At 44.7% G+C, this 22,785-nt stretch overlaps 1 protein-coding gene across 1 annotated transcript in view; it reads left to right on the top strand.

Moving 5' to 3' along the window:
• Positions 1-351: 351 nt before the first annotated feature.
• Cog7 (component of oligomeric golgi complex 7) overlaps positions 352-22,785 on the top strand; it is a 64,052-nt gene continuing 41,618 nt past the window's right edge. The window contains exons 1-6 of the mRNA XM_075972090.1: positions 352-846; positions 3,886-4,034; positions 4,450-4,566; positions 10,170-10,338; positions 17,884-17,966; positions 19,038-19,160. Coding sequence (XP_075828205.1) covers positions 678-846; positions 3,886-4,034; positions 4,450-4,566; positions 10,170-10,338; positions 17,884-17,966; positions 19,038-19,160 — 810 coding nt within the window. The 5' untranslated portion in view covers positions 352-677. The remainder of the gene's footprint in view (positions 847-3,885; positions 4,035-4,449; positions 4,567-10,169; positions 10,339-17,883; positions 17,967-19,037; positions 19,161-22,785) is intronic.

The following is a 22,785-nucleotide window of genomic DNA, read 5'->3' as shown; positions in this document are numbered from 1 at the left end:
ATGGAAAAGTAGCAACATTACTCGTAGCTACACACTGAGTTTATCTCAGCTACTCTACTCAGGAGTCTAAAGACAGACACTTTCGGATATTTCAGGAACGAACAAGGAGCAAATATGGCTAGATAGCCGGGCTGCCAATTTCTTTTTTTAAATTTCATTTTATTTATTTAGAGGCCTGTGTGCATGCGTTGAGGGCACGCTCATGAGGTCGGAGGACAACTGCGGGTGTCACTTCTCGCCTTCCGTTTGTGGCTGCTGGGTGGGGGTCGAACTCAGAAACTCAGGCATGGTGGCACGTATCTTTACACAGCCAGCCCACTTCCGAGCTGCCAACCGCCTCAGTCCTTCGTCACACGCTAGGACAGTAATAGTTCTTAGGAGAAGTCGGGGTTTATACGCGCAGACGCACGGGACGGTTTTCTAGGAAGTACTTGGTTTACTGCTTGGAAAATATTAACAGAAAAAGAACTGTCCTACCTGCTAGGATAGTGCCGGCCCCGCAGCCGCCAGCGCAGCAGTCGCTATGGTAACGGGCACTGACTTCCGGAAGGAGTACGGCTCGCGACGAGGGACATCGGCCTCCTCGAGTGCGCGCTGACGGGGCGGCAAGTTGCGGTGCGGCTGGTTCCGGCGGCCGCCCCCTAGGCTGTGTCGCTCGGCGCCAAGTCGGAGGCGCCATGGACTTCTCCAAGTTCCTGGCTGACGACTTCGACGTGAAGGACTGGATCAATGCGGCCTTCAGAGCCGGCCCCAAAGACGGGGCGGCGGGCAAGGCGGACGGCCACGCAGCCAACCTGGTGATGAAGCTACAGCTGTTCATCCAGGAGGTGAACCACGCCGTGGAGGGTGAGCCGCGTAGACGCCCACCTCCCCGACCCTGAGCGCCCGACTGCAGGACCCGGCCCAGGGCCAAGCCTCTCCCTTGGTGGGAAAGCGAGTCGTGAAGTAGTTTGAGTTATGGACTTCAGGTTTCACCTTTGGCGAAGCCATAACATTTCCTTTGAAATCTAAAAAAAAAAAGTTGTGCTTGGTGGTGGCCGCCTGTAATTTTAGCACTGCGGAGGTGGTGGTGGTGGAGAATCAGGAATTCAAGGCTAGCTTCGGTTGCAAAGTGAGTTTGAGGCCATCCGGGGCAATACAAGAACGGGCACACACACACACACACACTGACAGACACACACACACATACTTTGTTTTCTTATGAGACAGTCTGCACACACACACACACACACACACTGACAGACACACACACACATACTTTGTTTTCTTATGAGACAGTCTGTGTTGTCTAGGCTAACCTTAAACTCCAGTAATTCTCCTTCTGCCTCAGCTTCCCTAATTCTGGGATTACAAATATGTGTCTCCCACCCATCTTAAAGAAAAAAAAAGCTGGGTGGTGTTGGCGCACGCCTTTAATAACAACACTCGGAAGGCAGAGGCAGGTGGATCTCTATGAGATTGAGACCAGTTTGGTCTACAAGAGCTAGTTTCCAGGACAGGCTCCAAAGCTACAGAGAAACCCTGTCTCGGAAAACTGAAAAACAAAAACCAACCAAATAAAAAAACCTCTCTTAGTGTTGGAGCGATGGTTCAGTGGTTAAGAACACATACTACACTTGTAGAGGACCCGAGTTTAATTCCCAGCACCCACATCAGGTGGCTCACTACTACCTGTAACTCCAGTTCCAGGAGCTCCAAAGACCTCCTTGGGCCTGCATGAACCGACACACAGACACACCTGTAGTTATGTACAGAGCAAACGTAATTAAAAAACATAAATCTTGAAAGAAGTCCTTTGGGGAGTCTCCTGTGGCCTCTACTGGCCTTGAACTTGCTGTCCAGTGAAGGGTGGGTGACCTTTGACTCCCAAGCCCTGGGATTATAGATACAGTCTGTCAAGTCTAGTATAAGGAAGCACTTAAGAGCATTAAATAGTTAACTGATCCTAGTAGTTAGCAGTATATGGGACTGGGACAAATCCATTGTAATATGAGGAGGATGGATCATCCTGAATGAAAACCTTTACCGTGTGTGTGTGTGTGTGTACACGCTGTGGATTAAACCCAGGTCCTTGCATACTCTTATTTTGTGACAGTCTTACTAAGGTGCCCAGACTGGCTTTGAACTTCCTTGAATTTGCAGTCTTGCCTCAGCATCTGGAGTGCCTGGGATTACAGGCCTGTGATGCTATGCCCTGCAGATTTATTGCATCTATTTATTGGTGTGTGATAAAGAGAGTGAGTGAATATGTGTGGATAGGCATGAGAGAGAGAGAGAGGGGGGGGCATGACTCAGTGCCCCTCCTTGCTGTTTCACTGTGCCCACCACACAGTGCCGCATAGCCTGAGTTATGGTACTGCAGCTCAGCTTCCATGGTCTGTTTCCCTTGGTCTAGGGGTGGGAGCAGTGGCTCCTGGGACCCACATGCTTGCTTGTGTTCAGAAGTGTTAGAAACACAGATCTTGGACCCTGCCTCACACCAACCAGATGAGAGAATAGATGCTGCGGAACGTACTCAGCCCTAAGGACACAGGGGTGACTGGAGACAGTGGCGTTCCTGCCTCTAGGCTGTTGCAGCCAAGGCCATTTCGTATGCATCCATCCTCATGGGTCCCAGAAAGTAAAAACACCGGGTTTTGCTTATGATTCTGTTTTCATGTTCATCAGTATGGTGGCTCCAGCTCACGGAGCTGGAATTCACCTTATGAGTTTCCAAAAGATTACATGTGTATTAAGGGAAAACACAAGACAGGCTGGCTTTCATTGGTAGCTCAGACATGTCCCTGTCCCCGGCCATTCATTCCACTTTGAAGGCTCTTCCCAGATTCTGAGCACACCAGACACCTAGAAGCTCTAGTGGTTAGAGTTCCTAGTCTCTCATCTCAGATGCTGTCAGGTAGTTTAAGTGTCTGTTTGCAGCATCACTGATGGTCCCTAGTCGATAGAGACTCATAACAGCTACTCATTTTGGACGAACACCTCTTAAAGGTGTCCTCAACCTGGTTCGTTGGAAAATAAAAACGAAACCGTATTTGAAGGTCACTTGATAAATACACCCCTCCCCCCCCCCCCCCCCCCGCAGCAAGCAACCTGACCCAAGACCAGCAGATGACAAGACAGAATGAAGGACAAGATGTGGTAGTGTGAGCCAGCAATCCCAACCCCCAGGAAGCTTTCTATTGCTTTTTGTAATTTGGAAAGCTGAGTATATTCCTGAAAGGGTTGGAATTAGAAGAAAAATATCCCAGAAAAAGTCCAACAAAATAAAAATACGAGAACAAGCAGATGGGCACTAAACTCACATAATACTTGACAAGTGCCTTGCCAGTGAGCTCCAGCCCCAGCTCTTGGGTTGTGTTTGAGATTTATTTTCTTTTATGTGTATGTGTGCGCATGTGCAGGTGCCCTGAGATCCTGTGAGCTAGAGTTAGAGACCCCATCCATATTCCGTCCTCTGGTAGAGCAGTAGTTGTTCTTAGTCATGGAGTCATCATCCCCCACTTCTTTGTTTGTTTGAGACAATGTCTCACTATTGTAATCCAGGCAGATCTGGAACTCCCTATGTAGCCTAAGCTGGCATCACTTTTCACAGTAATCCTACAGGCCCACACTACCACACCCGTGTCCTTCATTCTTTCTGTTGGTCTTGGATCAGGTTGATAGTGATTGTTTCTGAAGCATAGTTTCATTCTGCTGAGGACACGGTCCTGGCTGAGGGGACCTCTCTGATCCCTGTTTTGCCACACATTCCCTGCAGATTCTCAAAGCTGATTGGTAATGTTACAGGGAAAGTTTCCTTTATGTCACCACACATGTGATTTCCCACCCTACCAGCTCCAGTTTCTACCTCTGGTGCACAGTGCCATTCTTGAATTTTTGCTGCAGAAACAAGTCTCCAGGCCCTTCAGAACATGCCCAAAGTGCTCCGTGATGTGGAAGCCCTGAAGCAGGAGGCATCTTTTCTGAAAGAACAAATGATTCTTGTCAAAGAGGACATTAGAAAATTTGAGCAGGACACTTCACAATCGATGCAGGTACTTTGGCTTCTGTCTTTGATGTGGGTTCTACTGTTCAGCAGGTGCTCTTGCTCACAGGAGATTTAGAACTCAGAACGCTGTCTGGTTCTCAGGCTGCCTTTCCACCTAACTTGTCTTCTCAGCCAAATTATCTAGGTGAGGCTGGAGAGATGGTTCAGAGGTTATGAGCACTGGCTGCTCTTTCAGAGGTCCTGAGTTCAATTCCCAGCAACCATATGATGGCTCACAACCGTCTATAATGGGATCTGGTACCCTCTTCTGGCATGCAGGCATGCATGCAGACACAGGAGGGTGGTAATAATAATAATAATAAATTAGGGGAAGGGTAAGAACACTCATAAAACAGTTTTAGGTCACCAGAGGTGGAGAAAAGGGGACTGTCACTGAATTGTGTACACCGTTTCTCTTTCAGGTACTGGTGGAAATTGACCAGGTGAAGTCCAGGATGCAGCTTGCTGCGGAATCTCTGCAGGAAGCTGATAAGTGGAGCACACTAAGTGCTGATATTGAGGAGACCTTCAAAACTCAGGTATGCTCATTTATGGGCACACTGTTCCAGGCATTTAGGGGAGAACTTGGGGTTTGGAGAAAGCTATCTTACTTGCCTTAAGGACATCAGTAGCAGCAGACAGACTATTCGGCCATCTTGGTGGAGGCCAGAAGAAGCTTCCCTAGCACTTCCACCTCTTAATTTTGCCTCCTCTGCTTGACTGAAGCCCAGGGAACATACACAGGCAGAGATGAGGTGAGAGCAGCTCTGGCAAGTGACTTCACTCCTCAGAGGCTGCAGACTTGACAAACAGGAGAACTTTGAAACCTGTTTGCACAGGCAGTAAAATGGTGTGGTGTGAAGAATCCTTATAAAGCAAAGCCTACTGTAACCCAACTCTCCAGGCCCCTAATTTCTCGCCTGTAGACACTTGCCAGCTTTAGGCTGCTCCTCCAGATGCCCCCCCCCCCGCACCGTTGCTGTGGGGTGCTGTGGGCGCTGCTGTGTACTTTGTTTTTCATTCGACAGTCTCCCCTATCCCAGAAAAGTCTCAAGTAACCCAAACTGAAACTCCCTAGCACTGAAGTCTTCAAAGTGTTGGGATTTTGTTTTTTTTTTTTTAAAAAGAAAGTCTTTATTTATTTCATATGTTTCTTTCTTTTTTTTTTTTCTGCATGTATATCTGTGCACTGTGTGCTTGTCTAATGCCCTCACAGGCCAAAAGAGAGCATTGGTCCTCTGGAAGAGCAGCCAGTACTCTTAATAATCTCTCTAGCTCTGGGATTTTCTTTAATTTTTTTAAAAAAAAATTTATTTTTTAATTTTTGTTTTTTTGAGACAGGTTTTCTTTGTGTAGATCAGGCTGTTCTCAAACTCACTGAGTGCGGAAATTAAAAGCAAGTGCCACTACCACCGGGCAGGATTTTCTTAATATAGACAGTTTTGTTTAATTAAAAAAATTATTTTAGACAGGTGATATTGGCTCATGCCTTTAATCCCAGTGCTTGGGAGGCAGAGGCAGGCAGCTCTCTGTGAGTTCAAGTCCAGCCTGGTCTACAGAGCAAGTTCCAGGACAGTCAGGGCTGCACAGAGAAACCCTTTGGAGAGGTCAGCTATATTTTTAACTTTTCCTGACTTCTCCAGTTCTTATCTGTGTGCACAAGGCATTTTTACCCTCTATGGACACTGATCTGTGGGTATCAATATTTAGAGTGTAGTTAGGGTTATGCTGGTTCAGTAAAGTGATGGTTGTAGGTTCTCTTCCAAGATCCATGACTTTCTAACCCTGGGTCTAGGCATCCAGTACCAGGCATGGCATCCTTCCTGTCGAGTGGGTCTTGAGGTGCTGGTTACCACCAATGTATTCTTGCTGCTTCTGCCCCCCCTTAGGATTATCATGCCAAGCTGGTTGTTGTGGTTCATAGGTGTCATAGCTAGGTGTTATTTGCTTCCTCTCCCAGGAACTTGCATGGTGCTTTCTGGTACCATGGAGGCTAGTTCTCAGGGAGGAGACATTCGGGTCCGTTCCAGTTCAGTCAGGGGCCTCTTTCTGGGCCCTGTGTCTGAAGTGTATGGGGTGTCTTCAGAAATAGGGAATTACCTTCCTTCACTTGGAGGAAGCCAAGAGCAACAGCAGTAGACTGTAACGTTCTGGGAGTCTCTTGGACAATAACCCTGACCAATAACTAAAAAGACGGCTTTTCATGCTTGGTGTTGGGGGTTTTGTTAGATGATCTGTGGTCTGAGAGGGAGCATTGTTAGCCCAGATGGGAAAATTTCATTTAATGTTTCTCTCTTTGCACATACACACATATATACCACCTACTTACGTATATTATAGGTACTTTTAGGTAGATCGTTGGACTTTTCAGACATCCTTACTGTTACTTTACCTTTCTCTTTCCTTCTGTATTTATTTTCCTTCCCCTCCTTAACTAGAGCCGGCCTTCCCCATTTCCCTCTTCACATCACGTGTGCCCTGCTGTTTTCCTCTCTACTGCTCCATCCCCTCCCACTCCCAGTGGTCACTCTTTACTTTCCTGGTTTCTGCACTCACTCCAGGATTGTATTCACATATGAAGATATGGTGCTAGGAACTTTCAAAGAGAGAACATGCGGTATTTGTCTTTCTGGGTCTGGGTGCCTCACACATGACAAACTTTTCTAGGTCCACCCATTTGCCTGCAAAGTTCATGACTTCATTTTCTTTACAGCTGAGTAGAATTCCGTAGTGTATATACACCGCATCTTCATTGTGCACTAATAGACTGAAGGACATTCAGGCTGTTTCCCTTTCCTTGCTGCTGTGACTACAGCCACAGTGAACTTGACTGAGCACGTATCTATGGAGTAGGGTATCTAGTCTTTGGACATTATGTCGGGTAGCTAAGTTGTGCGGCTGATTTGGTTTTAGCTTTCTGAGAATTCTCCACCCTGATTTCCATAGTGGCTACAGCAGTTTGCAGTTCAATGAGGGTCCCTCTCCCTCACATCCTCTCTAGCATTTGTTGTCATTCTGATTGGAGTGAGATGAAATCTCAAAGTTCGTTTGGTTTGCATTTCCAATTTTTGAGAGAGATATTTCTAGCCATTCCTCTTTCTTTTGAGAACTTTCTGTCTCTGTTCAGGTCCCAGGGTTTTGTTTTTTGTTTTTCCTTTCAGACAAGATCTCATGTAGCCTAGACTAGCCTTAATCCTTCTGCATCTACTTCCCAAGTGCTGGCATTATGTTTATGCACCACCACACACCAGAATTCCTTAGATTCTTTTACTTTTAGTTTAGTTTAATTTTGTCTTAGTTAGGGTTTCTATTGCTGTGAAAAGACACCATGACCATGGAAATTCTTATAAAGGAAAATATTTAATTGCTTACAGTTTCAGAGGTTCAGTCCATTATCATGACAAAGAGCATGGCAGCAGGCAGGCAGATGTGGTGCTGGAAATAGCTGAGAGTCCTGCATTTTGAATACAACAGAAAATCAGCTGAGACACTGGGCTACAGTATCCTGAGCATAGGAAACCTCAAGCCTGTCCCCTCAATGGCACACATCCTCCTACAAGGCCATACCCACTCCAACAAAGCCATACATTCTAATGGTGCCACTCCCTATGAGATTATGGGGGACCGATTACATTCAAACTACCACACAGTGTCTCACTGTGTAATCCTAGTTGGTCTGTAATTCATTATATAGACCGGGCTGGTCTCTAACTCACAGAGATCCTCCTGCCTCTGTCTCCTGAATTCTAATGTTAAAGGTGTATGCTATCATTCCCAGCCTCATATTATTTCTTTCTTTTTTTTTTTAAAGATTTATTTATTTATTATGTATACAACATTCTGCCTTGATGTATGCCCGCACGCCAGAGGAGGGCGCCAGATCTCAGTACAGATGGTTGTGAGCCACCATGTGGTTGCTGGGAATTGAACTCATGACCTCCGGAAGAGCAGCCAGTGCTCTTAACCTCTGAGCCATCTCTCCAGCCCCTCATATTATTTCTTTAACACAAATTTGTAGAAAAGAAAATACCAAGTTAGAAGATGTGATTTCTTGTTTTTGTTAGTGCTGGCGATGAAACCAAGTTCTAGGTCATGCTAGGCAAGTACTTTCACACAGTCACATCCCTAGTCCTGGAAATACTTTCTTATTTACTTTTGTGTGGTGTGTGTGTGCACGCACGTGTATGATATGTGTGGAAGGGCTGGTATGTCCGTTACACAGCACCCATACATGGAGGTCAGAGGGCTATCTGTTCTTTCTTTCCACCATGGGTTTCAGGGATCAAACTCAGCGTGGCAGGCTGCACAGCAAGTGCTCCTGCCAACCATCTCCCCAATCTTGTATTTTTAAGACTCTTAACCCATTGTTAAATTGCCTTCCAGTAAGACAGTATACATTTTAAAATACTTTAATTTTATTTATATATCTCTGTGTGTCTCTGAGTGGACGTACTGTGGGTGTAGAGGTCAGAAGAGTGGGTTGGAAACCTGGAGCTGAGTTACAGGCTGTTGTGAGCCTCCTGGAATGGGTGCCGCCTGGGATCTGAGCTCAGCTCCTCTAGTGAGCAACAAGCCCTCCTAACCACCGAGTCATCTCCTTAGCCCCAGACACTATGCGTTTCTGATACCAGATTTTTTTTGCATCCTTACCAAAAATAACCATTATAATTTTTCAAAAGCTTTTTCAATTAGAAGAAAATGATACTTCCTGGGCTGGAGAGATGGCTCAGAGGTTAAGAGCACTGACTGCTCTTCCAGAGGTCCTGAGTTCAATTCCCAGCAACCGCATGGTGGCTCACAGCCATCTATAATGAGATCTGGTGCCCTCTTCTGGCATGCAAGCATACATGAAAGGAATATTGTATATATAATAAATAAATAGCCGGGCGGTGGTGGCGCACGCCTTTAATCCCAGCACTCGGGAGGCAGAGGCAGGCGGATCTCTGTGAGTTCGAGACCAGCCTGGTCTACAAGAGCTAGTTCCAGGACAGGCTCCAAAGCCACAGAGAAACCCTGTCTCGAAAAACCACACAAAAAATAAATAAATAAATAAATCTTTTTTTAAAAAAAGAAAATGATACTTCCTTTAATTTGTATTCATTTTGGTACTGATAACATTAAACATAGTTTTTATGTGCCTTTTTATTTTTATAAATTATTAACTTAACTGAATTTTCAAGATTTATTTATTTATTTTATGTATGAGTACTCTATCTGCATGTATGACTCTGTGCCAGAAGAGGGCATCAGATTCCACTGTAGATGGTTGTGAGCTACCATGTAGTTGTTGGGAATAGAACTCTGGACCTCTGGAAGAGCAGCCAGTGCCCTTTTTAATTTCCTTTTTTATTTATTTTACATACTGACCACAGTTTTCCTTCTCTCTTCTCCTCCCATTCCCAGGCCCCACATTCCTTCTACCCTCCCCTCCATCCACTCCTTCTCTGTCTCCATTTGGGAAGGGCAGCCAGTGCTCTTAACTGCTGAGCCCTCTCTCCAGCCCCTGAAAAAAAATTTTTTTATTAACTTTTGTGTGTATGTGTGTATGCACAAGCACTTGTGCCATGGTATACATGTGGTGGTCAGGTGACAATTTGTGAGAGTCAGTCCTTTCCTTCCATCATGTGGACCCTGGGAGAGCGATGGGAACTCAGGAAGAGGTGGCAAGCACCTTTACCTGCTGAACCATCTTTCCAGCCCCAAAGAGTTGCCTTCTAATGTGTTTTATCTAATTTCAGTTGCAGTAGTGTGGTGTGGGAAGTCCTTCTGTATATGTGTTGCTTTTATTGGTTAATGAATAAAACTTTTAGGCCAGTGGCTTAGCAGACTAAGGCAAGGTGAGAATTCCAAGCAGATAGAGGAGGAAAAAAGGCAGAGTCAGGAAAAAGCTGTGTAGCCGCCAGGTGGAATCTTGCCAGTAAACCATGAGCCTGTGGTAAAATATAAAATAATAGAAATGGGTTAATTTAAGATATAAAAGTTAGCTAGCAATATGCTTAAGTGATTGTCCAAGCAGTGTTTTAAATAATATTGCTTCTGTGTGATTATTTCAGGTCCGGGAAGCCAGGAATGAACGAATAGCCTCCATCAGCAGTAGTGGGAATCTTTCAAGATGAGCATCTTCTGTTTGGTCTTTTTATAGGACGTAGCTGTAATTTCTGCAAAGCTGACTGGGATGCAGAACAGCTTGGTGATGCTTGTGGATACTCCAGACTACTCAGAAAAGTGTGTGCACCTGGAGGCTCTGAAGAACAGGCTGGAGGCCCTGGCCAGCCCCCAGATCGTGGCAGCGTTCACCTCACAGTCTGTAGGTGAGTGTGGCAAGTTTCAACGGTGGGTACCTTTGTACCTAAAAATAAAACTTGGTTGTCAGTCGGTGCTGGCTCATGACTTTCATCCCAGCAGAGACAGGTAGGTAGGTCTCTGTGAGTTCAGAGCCAGCCTCGTCTATAAAGCAAGACCAGGACAGCCAGGACTACAGAGAAAAACCCTGTCTCAAAAAACAAAAAAACCAAAAACAAAAAAAAGAAAAAAAAGTCTTTAAATAACTTTGTGTTGATTGAATTATGTAGATTGTAGAAAAATATAACTTCATAGTCAAAACAGGTACTGTGGAGATAACCTCAGATCTCAGCGTGGTCATTTTCCTGCACCACCTCCCCACGCTGTGGGTGGAACCTAGGCCTTGTAAGAACTCTGCCTCTCAGCTCCTTGCCAGCCTTACATTTGCTTCATCACAGGTCTGTTGTTGCTCCATCTCACGGCTTCTTTTGTTTTATTGTTGTTGTTATTTGGCAGCTCTGCCACTGACTGTCTTTTGGGTGGGGAGTCCTGGTGTTTTGGTGAGAACCAGGGCTTTGTCTTGCTAAGCATCCACTTTAACTCTAAACTGTACTTGGAGCCCATATCTGACTCTTTTCAGAGTAAATTGCAGACATCAGCAGACTTCACTCCTGCATCCTTCATCCACAACAATATCAGCCATTCAAAAAGTGGCAGTAATACCGGGCAGTGGTGGTGGACATCTTTAATCCCAGCTCTTGGGAGGCAGAGGCAGGCAGATCTCTGTGTTTTCAAGGCCAGCCTGGTCTACAGAGTGAGTTCCAGAACAGCCATGGCAGTTAACGCAGAGAAACCCTGTCTTGAGAAACAAAACAAAAAAAGTGGCAATAGTGAAGCTGTTCCCTCCCTCCCTTCCTTCCTTCCTTCCTTCCTTCCTTCCTTCCTTCCTTCCTTCCTTCCTTCCTTCCTTCCTTTCTTTCTTTTTTCCTTGAGGCATGGCTATACTGGAACTTGTTACGTAGACCAGGCTGACCTCCAACTAATGGTGATCTAACTGCCTCTGCTTCCCGAGTGCTGAGACTAAAGGTGTGTGCACCACACAGGGAGCTGATGCTGATTTCTGATCTTCACAGCTGTTCTGGTCTGTGTTTGCTGCTACTGCTCATGTGTCATGTGAGCCCTTCTCTTCTGAGGTCCCTGTCCTCCTGAACTTAATCTATAGAAGTTCTCAGGAGATATTTTGTCGGCTAACTTGAAAGCCTGGCATCAGCCTGCATTTTTTATCTTTGAACCATACATGGTTGATTGCGGTGTTGTTTTGCATGCTGTCTCCTGTTCTGAAAACACCTTCTCCTCTTGGCTTCAGAGATGCAGCATTAGTTACTTAATGATGATGCTTTTCCTTTTTTTCTTTCTTTTTCTTTTTTTGGTTTTTTGAGACAGAGTTTTTCTGTAGTTTTGGAGCCTGCCTGAAACTCACTCTGTAGACCAGGCTGGCCTCGAACTCACAGACATCCACCTGTCTCTGCCTTTTGAGTGCTGGGATTAAAGGTGTGCGCCACCACTGCCCGGCAATGGTACTTTTCTAATGTCGAATTTAGGGTGGTTTAAGAGCTCCAATTCTTCAGTTTGTTTTAGGTCATGTGGGCATACTGACATCAGCTTTCAGCATTTTTTTCTTTGAAAATTAATAAGCTACACAATTATAAATACGAACATATAGATGTGTGCACATATGAACCATTGTCACATGAATAAGTGTCATAAGTTTTCAGTCTAATTCAATATGACTATATAATTTTATTTTATTAAACAGGGGCATTATTGAGAGCAAAAGAAAACTTTTCCAGCTCTTAAAAGGAATTTGTGTGTACTTAAAGTGTATAACATGCTAATTGGATACATACTATAATTATAGTAATCAGTAATCAAGGGAGCACATCCATCACACACGTTGTCCCTTTCTTTCTTTTCCTTTCTTTTCTTTTTTTTTTTTTGAGACAGGGTCTTTCTATGTAGCCATGACTGACTGTCCTGGAACTTGCTCTGTTGACCAGGCTGGCCTTGAATTCACAGAGATCCACCTGTGTCTGCTTCCTGAGTGCTGGAATTAAAGGCATGTGCCACCACCACCTGGCCAGTGTCCCTTTCTTTTTGTAATAAGAATAATAATGATCTACTCTGGGCAAATTTCAAGTCTGTAATAATTTATTATTAGCTGTAATCACTACACTACTACTCATAACTGAGAGTTGGCGCCCTTTGACCGATGTTTCTTATTTCCCATCTTTCCTCCTGGTGGCTCCCATTTTCCTTTGTTTCTCTTAGCTCAGCTTTTGAGGTTCCATGTATAAATGTGGTCATACTTGATGTCTCTCTCTCACCCTGGCATGGTGCTTTCCAGGTTCTTCTGTGTAGTTGCAAATGGCAGGCTTTCTTGTGTTCGCTCCCAAGAGAGAGGTTGTGTAGAGGAATGTGTTGCGGCTGTGGAGTTGCAGAGACATCCTGAGCCCGGCTATACTTAGAGCCACGATAGGACAGCTCTGGAGGCTGGAGCTGTAATAGAACAGCTCAGCCCTGGAAGTGTCCTGACTATCAGGAAGCCAAGCTACCTGAAGCTGGGGTGCAGTGGGGGATGGTCTCCCCGCAGGATATAGCAATCCTCCCCTCCTCTTGGAGGACCGCTGAACTCTGCTCTATTTCCTTAAGGGAATGTCCCAACGGAGCTATCTGCTTCTTCTTGGACCCACGATGTTACTTCTTTGCTAACACTCTGCTAAAGGGGAAAGCCCCTGCAGAAATGTGGCAATTTCCTCTGGCTCTGGTGAAAAGTTACTATTTCTGCTCCGTCTTGCTCAGTCCCCCTTAGGGAGCATCCCAGCAAGGATTTTCAGCTCAGTCCCCTAAGGGACGTCCCAGCCAGGTTCTTCTATTCTGTGTAGGTGAATGAAAATCGTCACCCAAGACTCTTGAGAAAGAGATTTATTTGGGAAGGAGGAGTTCAGGAGAGTGGCTGCCTCTGCCAGGGAGGGATAAATGGGAGCCTCTAACTGAACAGGCAGAGAGGTTTATATAGGGCTTTTTTAGGGGCGGAGTTTTCCCAGGGAGAAGAGGGATTGGTTAGTTTATCCCTGCTCAGGGATTGGCTAGTTTAGTTGGTCAGGGGAAGAAATGGCTCTGATTTCATGGCCAGACTGTGTTACTTTCATTGGCCTTTTGACTCTCGTCTTAGGACCAGGGCATATTTCTTTCACTGGCTCTGATTCTAGGGACAAAGTGTGTTTCTTTGGCACTGGTTTCAGAGTCAGGGCATGTTTCTTTGTTCCTGGGTTCAGGGATAAAGAGATGTTTCTTTCCCTGGCTCAGGTCTCAGATCCAGGGTGTTTCTTTCACTGGCTCTGGGCTCAGAGTCAGGGTGCTCAGTGATTGGTTGGTTTTCTGCTCCAGTTTTCCCTTTCACCCTGCAGGTTGCCCTCCCCATGCCTCTGAATTCATGGGGATTGAACCCAGGGCCTTGTGTGTGCCGGCAGGCACTCTACCACTGGACTACTTCTCTGTGTCTGGGACAGTGCTTTGAGTAATTAAGCTGGAACAAGAGGTGTAAACCTGGACTGCAGAGCATCTCTGTGGCAGCTGAGTGCTCAGTGAGTGCAAACCAGCTCAGCCTTTCCCGCTTCAGTGACAGTGCTGTCTTCCTGCTCATTTCCACAGTCAAGAGCCCCAGAAAGCTGGGTCTCCCTTAGTCTAGTGTTGAAGTCACATCAAATTTGGGGTTCCACACTTGGGTGTAAGTCATGGTATATACCTAGTGTATACAATGCCTTGGGCTTTGTGCCTAGCACTACCAAAAAAACCAAACCAAAATAAATTGCTTAATTTTTTAGTTTTAGTAGGATTTGTATGTGTCTGTCTCTCTCTCTTTCTCTCCGTGTGTGTGTGTATGTGTGTGTGTATGTGTGTGTGTATCTGTGTAATCTGTGGGGTTTTTACATATAGGAACATGTCTGTACAGGTTATTGTACTGCTTTTCCCATCTGAATGTCTCATTTTTCTTGCCTAGCTTTTCTGATAAGGACTTTCAGGATCATGTTGGATATAACTAGAGATTGTAGACTTAAAATTTTTATTTTATTTTATTTTATGTGCACGAGTGTTTCATTTGCATGTATCTATGTGCATCATGTGCTTGATGCCCACAGAGGCAGGAAGAGGGCATTGAATCCCCTGGAACTGCAATCATAGATGGTTGTGGCCACCGTGTAGGTGCTAGGATCCAAACCCCAGCCAGTCCTTTACGAAGAGCAAAAAATATTTTTAACTGCTAAGTCATCTCTCCAGTCCCCTTGCTTCTTTCCATCTGAGTATTGTGTTAGCTGTGTCTTTTACTACGGTAAGGCAGTTTCCTTCTATTCCTAGATAACCGAGTATTGCGTTAGCTGTGTCTTTCAATATGGTAAGGCAGTTTCCTTCTATTCCTAGATAACTGAGTATTTTTATCTTGAGAGAGTGTTGTATTTTGAGGCTTGAGGTTAAGAGAGCTTGCTGTTTTACAGAGTACAGGAATTCAGTTCCCAGAATCCTTTTCAGGCCACTCAAGGGAACTGCAGCTCTAGCTCTAAGGGATCTGTTGCTCTCTTTTGGCCTACATGGACATACATGTTCACAGACATGCATAAATAAAAATAAAGTATTTCTTAAAAAATACTTTTATTCATAGTTGAGATAATCATTATCTCCCCTTGTTTGTTAATGTAGTACCCTGCACCCTGCATTCATTCCATTCCATTAATTCTTTTTTTTCTTCCCGTTTATTTATTTATTAAAGATTTCTGTCTCTTCCCCACCACCTCCTCCCATTTCCCTCCCCCTCCCCCAATCAAGTTTCCATTAATTCTTAATTATTTTTTTTCCTTTTTTTTTGAGACAGGATCTTACTATATAGCCCTGACTGCCTTGAAACTCATTATGTAGAATAGGCTGGCCTTGAACCCACAGAGCTTTGACTGCCTCTGCCTCCCAAGTGCTGAGATTAAATACCTTTACATTGATTGACTCTATGTGTTAACCATCTTTGCTCTCAAGGATAAACCCCACTAGTAATGGGGTATGATCCTTTTAATGTCCGTCCTTCCTTCCTTCCTTCCTTCCTTCCTTCCTTCCTTCCTTCCTTCCTTCCTCCCTCCCTTCCTCCCTCCCTTCCTTCCTCCCTCTCTCTTTCCCTCCCTCCCTCTCTCCCTCCTTCCTTCTACATAGTTTCTCTGTAGCTTTGGAGCCTGTCCTGGAACTCATTTTGTAGACCAGGCTGGCCTCAAGCACACAGATCCACCTGTCTGTCTCCCCGAGTGCTGGGGTTAAAGGTGTGTGGAGTGCTGTGACTTCAAGTGTGCACTACTACACGTGGTTTATGTGGTGCTTAGGACCAAGCCCCTTCCTTCATCCTTTTCTGTTTGAAACAGGGTCTTGCTATATAACCCTGTCTGGCCAGAAACTTTCTGTGTAGACAAGGGTGATCTCATACTCGGAGCCTCTGCCTGAGTATTGGAATTATAAGTGTATGCTAATGTGTCCAGCTTAGATTTGAGATTCAGTCTTGGTAGTTGGTAGTTTGTGTTTTTGAGGAATTTATCATTTTCAAGGATATCTGATGTTTTATCTTGTTAATAATTTATTTTTATTTTATGTGCGTTGGTGTTTTGCTTGCATATATGTCTGTGAGGGTGTCAGATCTTGGAGTTACAGACAATTGTTAGGTGCCATGTTGGCATGGGGAATTGAACTTGGGTCCTCTTGAAGAGCAGTCAGTGTTCTTAACCACTGAGCCATCTCTCCAGTCCCTGATGTGTTGTCTTATAATCATCCAAAGTACTTTTCTGTTATTCTTTTATTTTTTTGTTTTTCATTTCTTATTGTCTGCTTTTAAGCATTCTTTTTTAAACACCCTTCCTTCCTTCCTTCCTTCCTTCCTTCCTTCCTTCCTTCCTTCCTTCCTTCTTTTCTTCCTTCCTTCCTTCCTTCTTTTCTTCTTCCCTCCCTCCCTCCCTCCCTTCTTTCCTTTCTTTCTTTCTTTTTACTAAGTGGATCTAGGTAGATTTTTTTTTCAGTTTGCTGCTTTGTTCAGATCTGGCTTCATTGATCTCCTTTTTCATTTCCTGTTTCTTTACTTATCTCATCTTTCTTCTGTTAGCTAATTTAGTTTATCCCTCTTGTGGTTTATTGTGCGGTAGAGTCTTACTGTATCACTATGCAACCCTGAGTGGCCTTGAATTCTCAGTCCTCCTGCCTCTACCACCATCCCTGGTGTTACTTCAGTAATCCTTTTAGTACAATTCGGTGTACTTCCAGCAACTGTGTTTTGTGCCAGTGTAGCCAGAAACTGAAACAAGACAAGGGATGCCACAGCGCTCATGTAGCTTCTCTGTCTGTGCATGGGAAAGAGAACAAGCACTTATCTAAAGAGCTTGACGCAGTAAGTGCAGTGTGATTTGTTCTGTGACAGGGAGTTGTGACAGGGCTAGCAGGGGAGCCTAATTTAGGTTGACTGATTAGGAGACCACCCTCGATTATAGCAAGCACCAAGGCCCCGAGGTACTGGGAGTGCGATTTGTTCTTGGCATCTGACAGAAGGCTGTTTGCTCGTGGTTTTTTAGTCCATATAATCACTAATAGAGTCAGATGAAGTGGCTGTTTGTGTGAATCAGAGCAATTGAAAGTCAGCGCTGCATGTTGCTCACCATGGTTTCCTGTCCAACCACTACCTCGAGCTGGAGGTGCAGTTTCTCACCTTCAAAATGAGGCTGATGGATGAGATGGGTTATTATATACTTGTCAGTGACAGTCCATGATCTGGTGCAGGGCCAGGACTAGGTAAGGGAAGTGGGTGTATCTCTGACTACTGAGGCTCAGAACCTCCCTAGGTTTTAGGCTCCAGCTTTGGCACGAGCCTTGTGCTCATCTGTTTTAGCCAGCAGTCACACTCACTCGTTATTGCACTGCTCCCTTTGCTCTTTACAATAAAACGGCTTTATTATTTTACGTGCATGGGCCTTTGCCTGCTCTGGGTACCATGTGTGCCAGTGCCCATAGAGGCCAGAAGAGGGCATTGCACCCTTTAGAACTGGAGTTACAGGTGGTTGCAAAGTGCCTTGTAGGTTCTAAGAATCAAACTCAAGTTCTTTGAAAGAGAACTCTTACCCGCTAAACCATCTCTCCAGTTCCTGTGTGTGTTCCGTTTGAAAACAGGGACTTGGTATGTAGTCCAGGCTGACATCCTCCTGTTTCAGCATCCTGAGTGTTAGGATTCCAGGCATGTGCCACCATGCCCAGCGAATCATAGCTATATTAATGGTGCTTGATGCATTATTTTAATATGCTTAGACTTGCAGTGTGTGGTAACTGAGTCTCATGTTCTGCCATTATTTATTATGCTTATGATTCTCATATTTGAATTAAAGCAATTATCTCAGTAGAAACTTTTGAATCTAGTTAACATCTATCTGAATTTACCAGAGTGTGTTGCATGCCTTGGCTGCCTTGGGAAACCTGGTAACACTTTATACTCATTTTGTGTTCTTTAGATCAGTCCAAAGTATTTGTGAAGGTGTTTACTGAAATTGACCGGGTGCCCCAGCTCCTTGCATACTACTACAAATGTCACAAGGTAAGCACTGTGAGTGATGTGACTGTGGAGGCCTCTTCCACTACTGGCTAAGGCAAAGTCTGACACTCCTTGCCTTTTGGTCTTTTTTCTTTTACTTAAAGCCAGCAGAGGGTGCTCTTGATCCACTCAGTGGATGCCTTTGTCACTTGAAACAAATCAGTGGGTTTTCAGCCTGGATTCATTTACAGACTTAAAACATTGTTTTAATTTGTTCCTATTTTTGTTTTTTAAAGAAGATTCATGTCTCATGCTTCATTATGCTTTTAGGAAGTCATAAGAATTTTATGGTTTCAAGGGCTAGGCTATCAACCTGCAGCTTCCTGGGCTAGCCTGAATCCCTTCAAGCACAGTACTCATGTTTTTTTGATGTTTGTTTTAGTTTTCCTTATTGTTATCGTGTGTGCAATGCATGTGTGCCGGCACAAGCATGCCATGGTGTACGTTTGGGTAAGAGGACAGCATTATGGAGTCTGCTTTCCTTCTACCTTTATATGGGTTTCAGGGATTGAACTCAGGTCACCAGGTTTGCATGAGAATGTCTTTATACTGGGAGTCATCTCGTTAGCCCTTGTGTGTGTTTAAAATGTATGGTGGTGGTGCACACCTTTAATCTCAGCACTTGGGAGGCAGAGGCAGGTAGATCTCTGTGAGTATGAGGCCTGCCTGGTCTACAGAGTGAGTTCTAAGACAGCCAAGGCTATATAAAGAAACCCTGTCTCAGGGAGGGAGGGGATTGGACCATAAAAATAAAAAGTATGGTGGAGGGCATGAATCATCAGCGCACAGTATGGCCACCCTAAGAGCTCTTCCAGGAGTGCTTTAGACGAGTGCAGTGATGTGCTCTGGGGTGAGGCCAGAGGAGACAGTGTTGCTTGGGGGTTGACGAGCTCGGGCAGTAGATAAAGCTTGGAACAGGAGCCTGTGTCTAAGCTGTTGGTTTTCTGCCTTTTCTCAAGTGGATAAATCTCAGTGGGTATTTGTGTGCTCACTAAGTTCTGTAGTGGCATGGGGCAGTTTCCCAGCATGTTTTGGGTTACCTAGTAAGATACCCCCTTTGCTCTGCTTCTGCAGGTACAGCTTTTAGCAACCTGGCAAGAGCTGTGCCAGAGTGACCTTCCGCTGGACCGGCAGCTCAGTGGCCTCTACGACGCCTTGCTTGGGGCTTGGCACATGCAAACCCAGTGGGCCACACAGGTAACACCTCAGCATTGGAGAACAAAGCCCATGGTGGCATGAGAATGAGTGACCGCGCTGGACCAAGCACTGTTGTCACTAAAGGGGTTAAAACATACGCTTCTGAGCCCACCAAGGAAAGTCTTCTTATCGCTTGCTCTGTGTCTTAAATAGGATCTAAGGAGGCAGTGTCCCTGGTGTTCAGCTGGGCCTCTGGCTTTCCTGAAAGTCAGGTGGTGGAAAGAGCAGACTGTTTTTTATCCTAGGTTCAGGTCAGGTCCCCTTGTTCTCACCCAGAGCTAGAGGAAAAGTCTCATCTTAAAGGTACTCTGAACAGGGTGAGGTGAGGCCTGGGTTTGGAGTGGGAGCCTCCCATCACTTCCTCTCTGAGTCCACAGGCATCTGTAGCCATAAGGGATGAGCCACCCTTCCCTGTCTGATGTCAGAGGCACAGCAGCTCTTCTGGGAGGGGAAAAGCCCATCTTGCCTGGGAGTGCTGATGGGTCAGGTCTGATGGCTGTGTGACTTATTTCACAGATTGTCACGACTCCTCATCAGTTACTTGCCGGAATGAGCTCAGTTTTATTTGGGGAGAATTCCTTATTCAGGGTTATGTCATTCAAATTGGATAAAGCATTTTGTTTTGTTTCTTTCTTTTTATCCTCCCTGATTCTCATGAGATAAATTCTTTGCTGTGTAGGCAAGTCTGGCCTTGGACTCATTGTGATCCTCCTTCCTTAGCCTCTGGTTTCTCTGTCCTTGTTTATTGTTGCTTGAACTAACCTAATTCAGACTTCAGTTCTAAGTTCCCACAGTTCTATGTAGCTACCAGTTTCCAGTGTGCCTGTCTTGTCTACACTCATTTACACATCCTTGCCTCTTGTACACTTCTCAAATCACTAGGATAAAAACAGCCCATGTCTGTACATGAAAATGCCCTGTGCCATCTAAGAAGATCCTGTATTCTCAGCCTTGATTTTTGAAGGCATGTTCATTTGTACCTTTGGCTTGTGGCCCATTTTCTTTACTGGAGACAGGCGTGACAGGCAGCCAACTTGCTGAAGCTTGGGCTAGGGCAATCTAAGGCAAGGGGTGACAGGGCAAATGCCATGACCCTTAATTTCCCCCAGTGTTTCATTTTATTTTAGTGGGTTTTATGGATCAAATCTACAGTTTTACACATGCTAGACCAGAACATTTCCTTTGAGCTGTATTCCAGGGCTTGCTTACTTTCTTTCTTTCTTTCTTTCTTTCTTTTCTTTTTTTTTTTTTTTTTTTTGAGAAAGGTTTCCTTAAGTTGCTCAAGCTGGCTTTGGCTTTGAACTTTGATCTTCCTGATTTGGCCATCTTAAGTAGCTGAGATTAGAGGCCTGTGCCACTAGACCCTTTTTTTTTTAATTGATTTTAAATTTTATTTTGTTATTGTTTGGGACAAGGTCTTACTCTATGGTCCAGGCTGACTTGAAATTCACTGTGTAGATGGGCATGGTAGTTTACACCTTTAATCCTAGTACCCAGGAAGCAGAGGCAGAGGGCAGAGCAGAGGCAGATTTCTGTATATTTGAAGCCAGCCTGGTCTACATGGCAAGTTCCAAGCCAGCCAAGGCTATATAATGAGACCCTGTCTTAACAAAAAAAGAAAGAAAGGAAGGAAGGAAGGAAGGAAGGAAGGAAGGAAGGAAGGAAGGAAGAGAGAAAGAAAGAAAGAAAGTCACTGAGCAGCCCACTCTGACCTCTAATTCATAGCAATCCTCCTGCCTCAGCCTCCCCATTGCTAGGATTATAGTCAGGCATCACCAAACCTATTTTTGTTGTGCTGTTTTGTTTGTTTGTTTTGGGGCCTGGGGGATAGTCTCATGTACTTCTGATCCTCTGAGTGGCTATCCTGTCATGCCTTTTTTTTCCCTAATATTTATTTATTTATTATGTATACAGTATTCTGTCTGTGTGTATGTCTGCAGGCCAGCAGAGGGCACCACACCCCATTACAGATGGTTGTGAGCCACCATGTGGTTGCTGGGAATTGAACTCAGAACCTTTGGAAGAGCAGTCAGTGCTCTTCACCCCTGAGCCATCTCTCCAGCCCCCTGTCATGCCTTTTTTATGTGTTGCTGAGGATGGAACCTCAGACTTTGTGCGAGCACTCAGTTAATGGAACTATATCTTCTCTCCTCCCCGCTATTTTTTATTTTTCTAGACAGTTTCTCTGTGTAGCCCTGGCTATCCTAGAACTCATTCTGTAGATCAGGCTGGCCTCGAATTCACAGAGATCCGCCTGCCTCTGGCTCCAGAGTGCTGTGGTTAAAGGGGTGGCAACACTACTGCCAGCCGTCCCCAGTATTTTAAATGAAACTTTTAAAAAATCTTGCTCCTGTCCTGGGGCTCAAACACAGGGCCTTGGGCCTGCTAAATAGATGATGTTTACCACTGAGTGCATCCTAGGCCTCCTCTGTTACTTTACTTTGAAAGAAACTTCCGACTATAAAGGTGAAAGACTTGTGCAATGAATACCCCACCCGTAAGCTTTGCAATAGATATTTTACTGTGTGTGCTTGATCAGAGATATGTCCCTCTACCCATGTCTCCATCTGCTCATTGATTCATTTGAAAGTAATCTTGAAACATCATTCACTTTAGAACATACACATATTTTCAACTAGAGTATTTTAAATTTAAAACTAGATATTTAAATTTATCAACTAGATATTTAAAATCAACTAGAGTAATTTAAATTTTAAACTGTGAAATGCAGTGGTTTGCTTTTTTTTGTTTGTTTTTTGTTTTGTTTTGTTTTCAAGACAGGACTATCCTAGAACTCATTCTGTTGACCAGTCTGGCCTCTAACTTACAGAGATCCCCCTGACTCTGCCTCCTGAATGCTGGGATTAAATGTGGCTCACTCTTTTTTGATAGACACTTGATCTGATCCTGTCAAGGCTGTTGTTAAAGCCACTCTGAATAGCACTCCACAAGGGTCTTTATACTTAACTGTAAATACCTGAGAGTAGACTTGGTGAGTTCTGTGGGCAGGGTATGTTTTGGTATAGGAGAAATTGCCAGGCCTTTTCCAAAGTGGTCACATTTTCTGTGTTCACACCAGTGTTTGAGGGCCCTGCTTGCTGTGCATCTGCGCTGATGCTGATGTTGTCATTCTGTTTAATTTTAGCTCTTCTGGTGGGTGTGTAGTAGCATCTCATTGTGATTTTGATTTGCATTTCCATGATGACTAAAGATATTGAACACCCACTCGTGTGCTATTGGCTGTTTGTGTGCATTCCTTTGTGACGTGCCTACTCAAGCCTCTTGCTTGTTTTTAAAAATTGGGTTATTTGCCTTTGCACTAAACTCCTAAAGGGAGTTCGTCTTTTTGGATAGAAGTCCTTTCTCAAATATGTTTTGTAGACACTGTCTTCCTGTTTGTAGCGTGAGCAGAGGGTTTTTGTTTGCTTTGGGAACGCCAGAGAATGAACCCAGAGTTTGCACATGTCAGTCAAGTGTGCTGCCTCTGGTCTGCATCCCCAGCTCTGAGCAGAAGTTTCATTTATTTATTTATGAATCAATATATTTATGGGGCAGGGGGTGTGTTTCCACATGCCATTGTGCACATGTGAAGGTCGGAGGACAGCTTGTGGGAGTCAGTTCTTCC

The sequence above is a fragment of the Microtus pennsylvanicus genome, chromosome 5, assembly GCF_037038515.1.
Source record: "Microtus pennsylvanicus isolate mMicPen1 chromosome 5, mMicPen1.hap1, whole genome shotgun sequence".
NCBI lineage: Eukaryota > Metazoa > Chordata > Mammalia > Rodentia > Cricetidae > Microtus > Microtus pennsylvanicus.
Note: the sequence above shows the minus strand (reverse complement) of the source record. Positions and strands in the feature narration are given on the sequence as shown.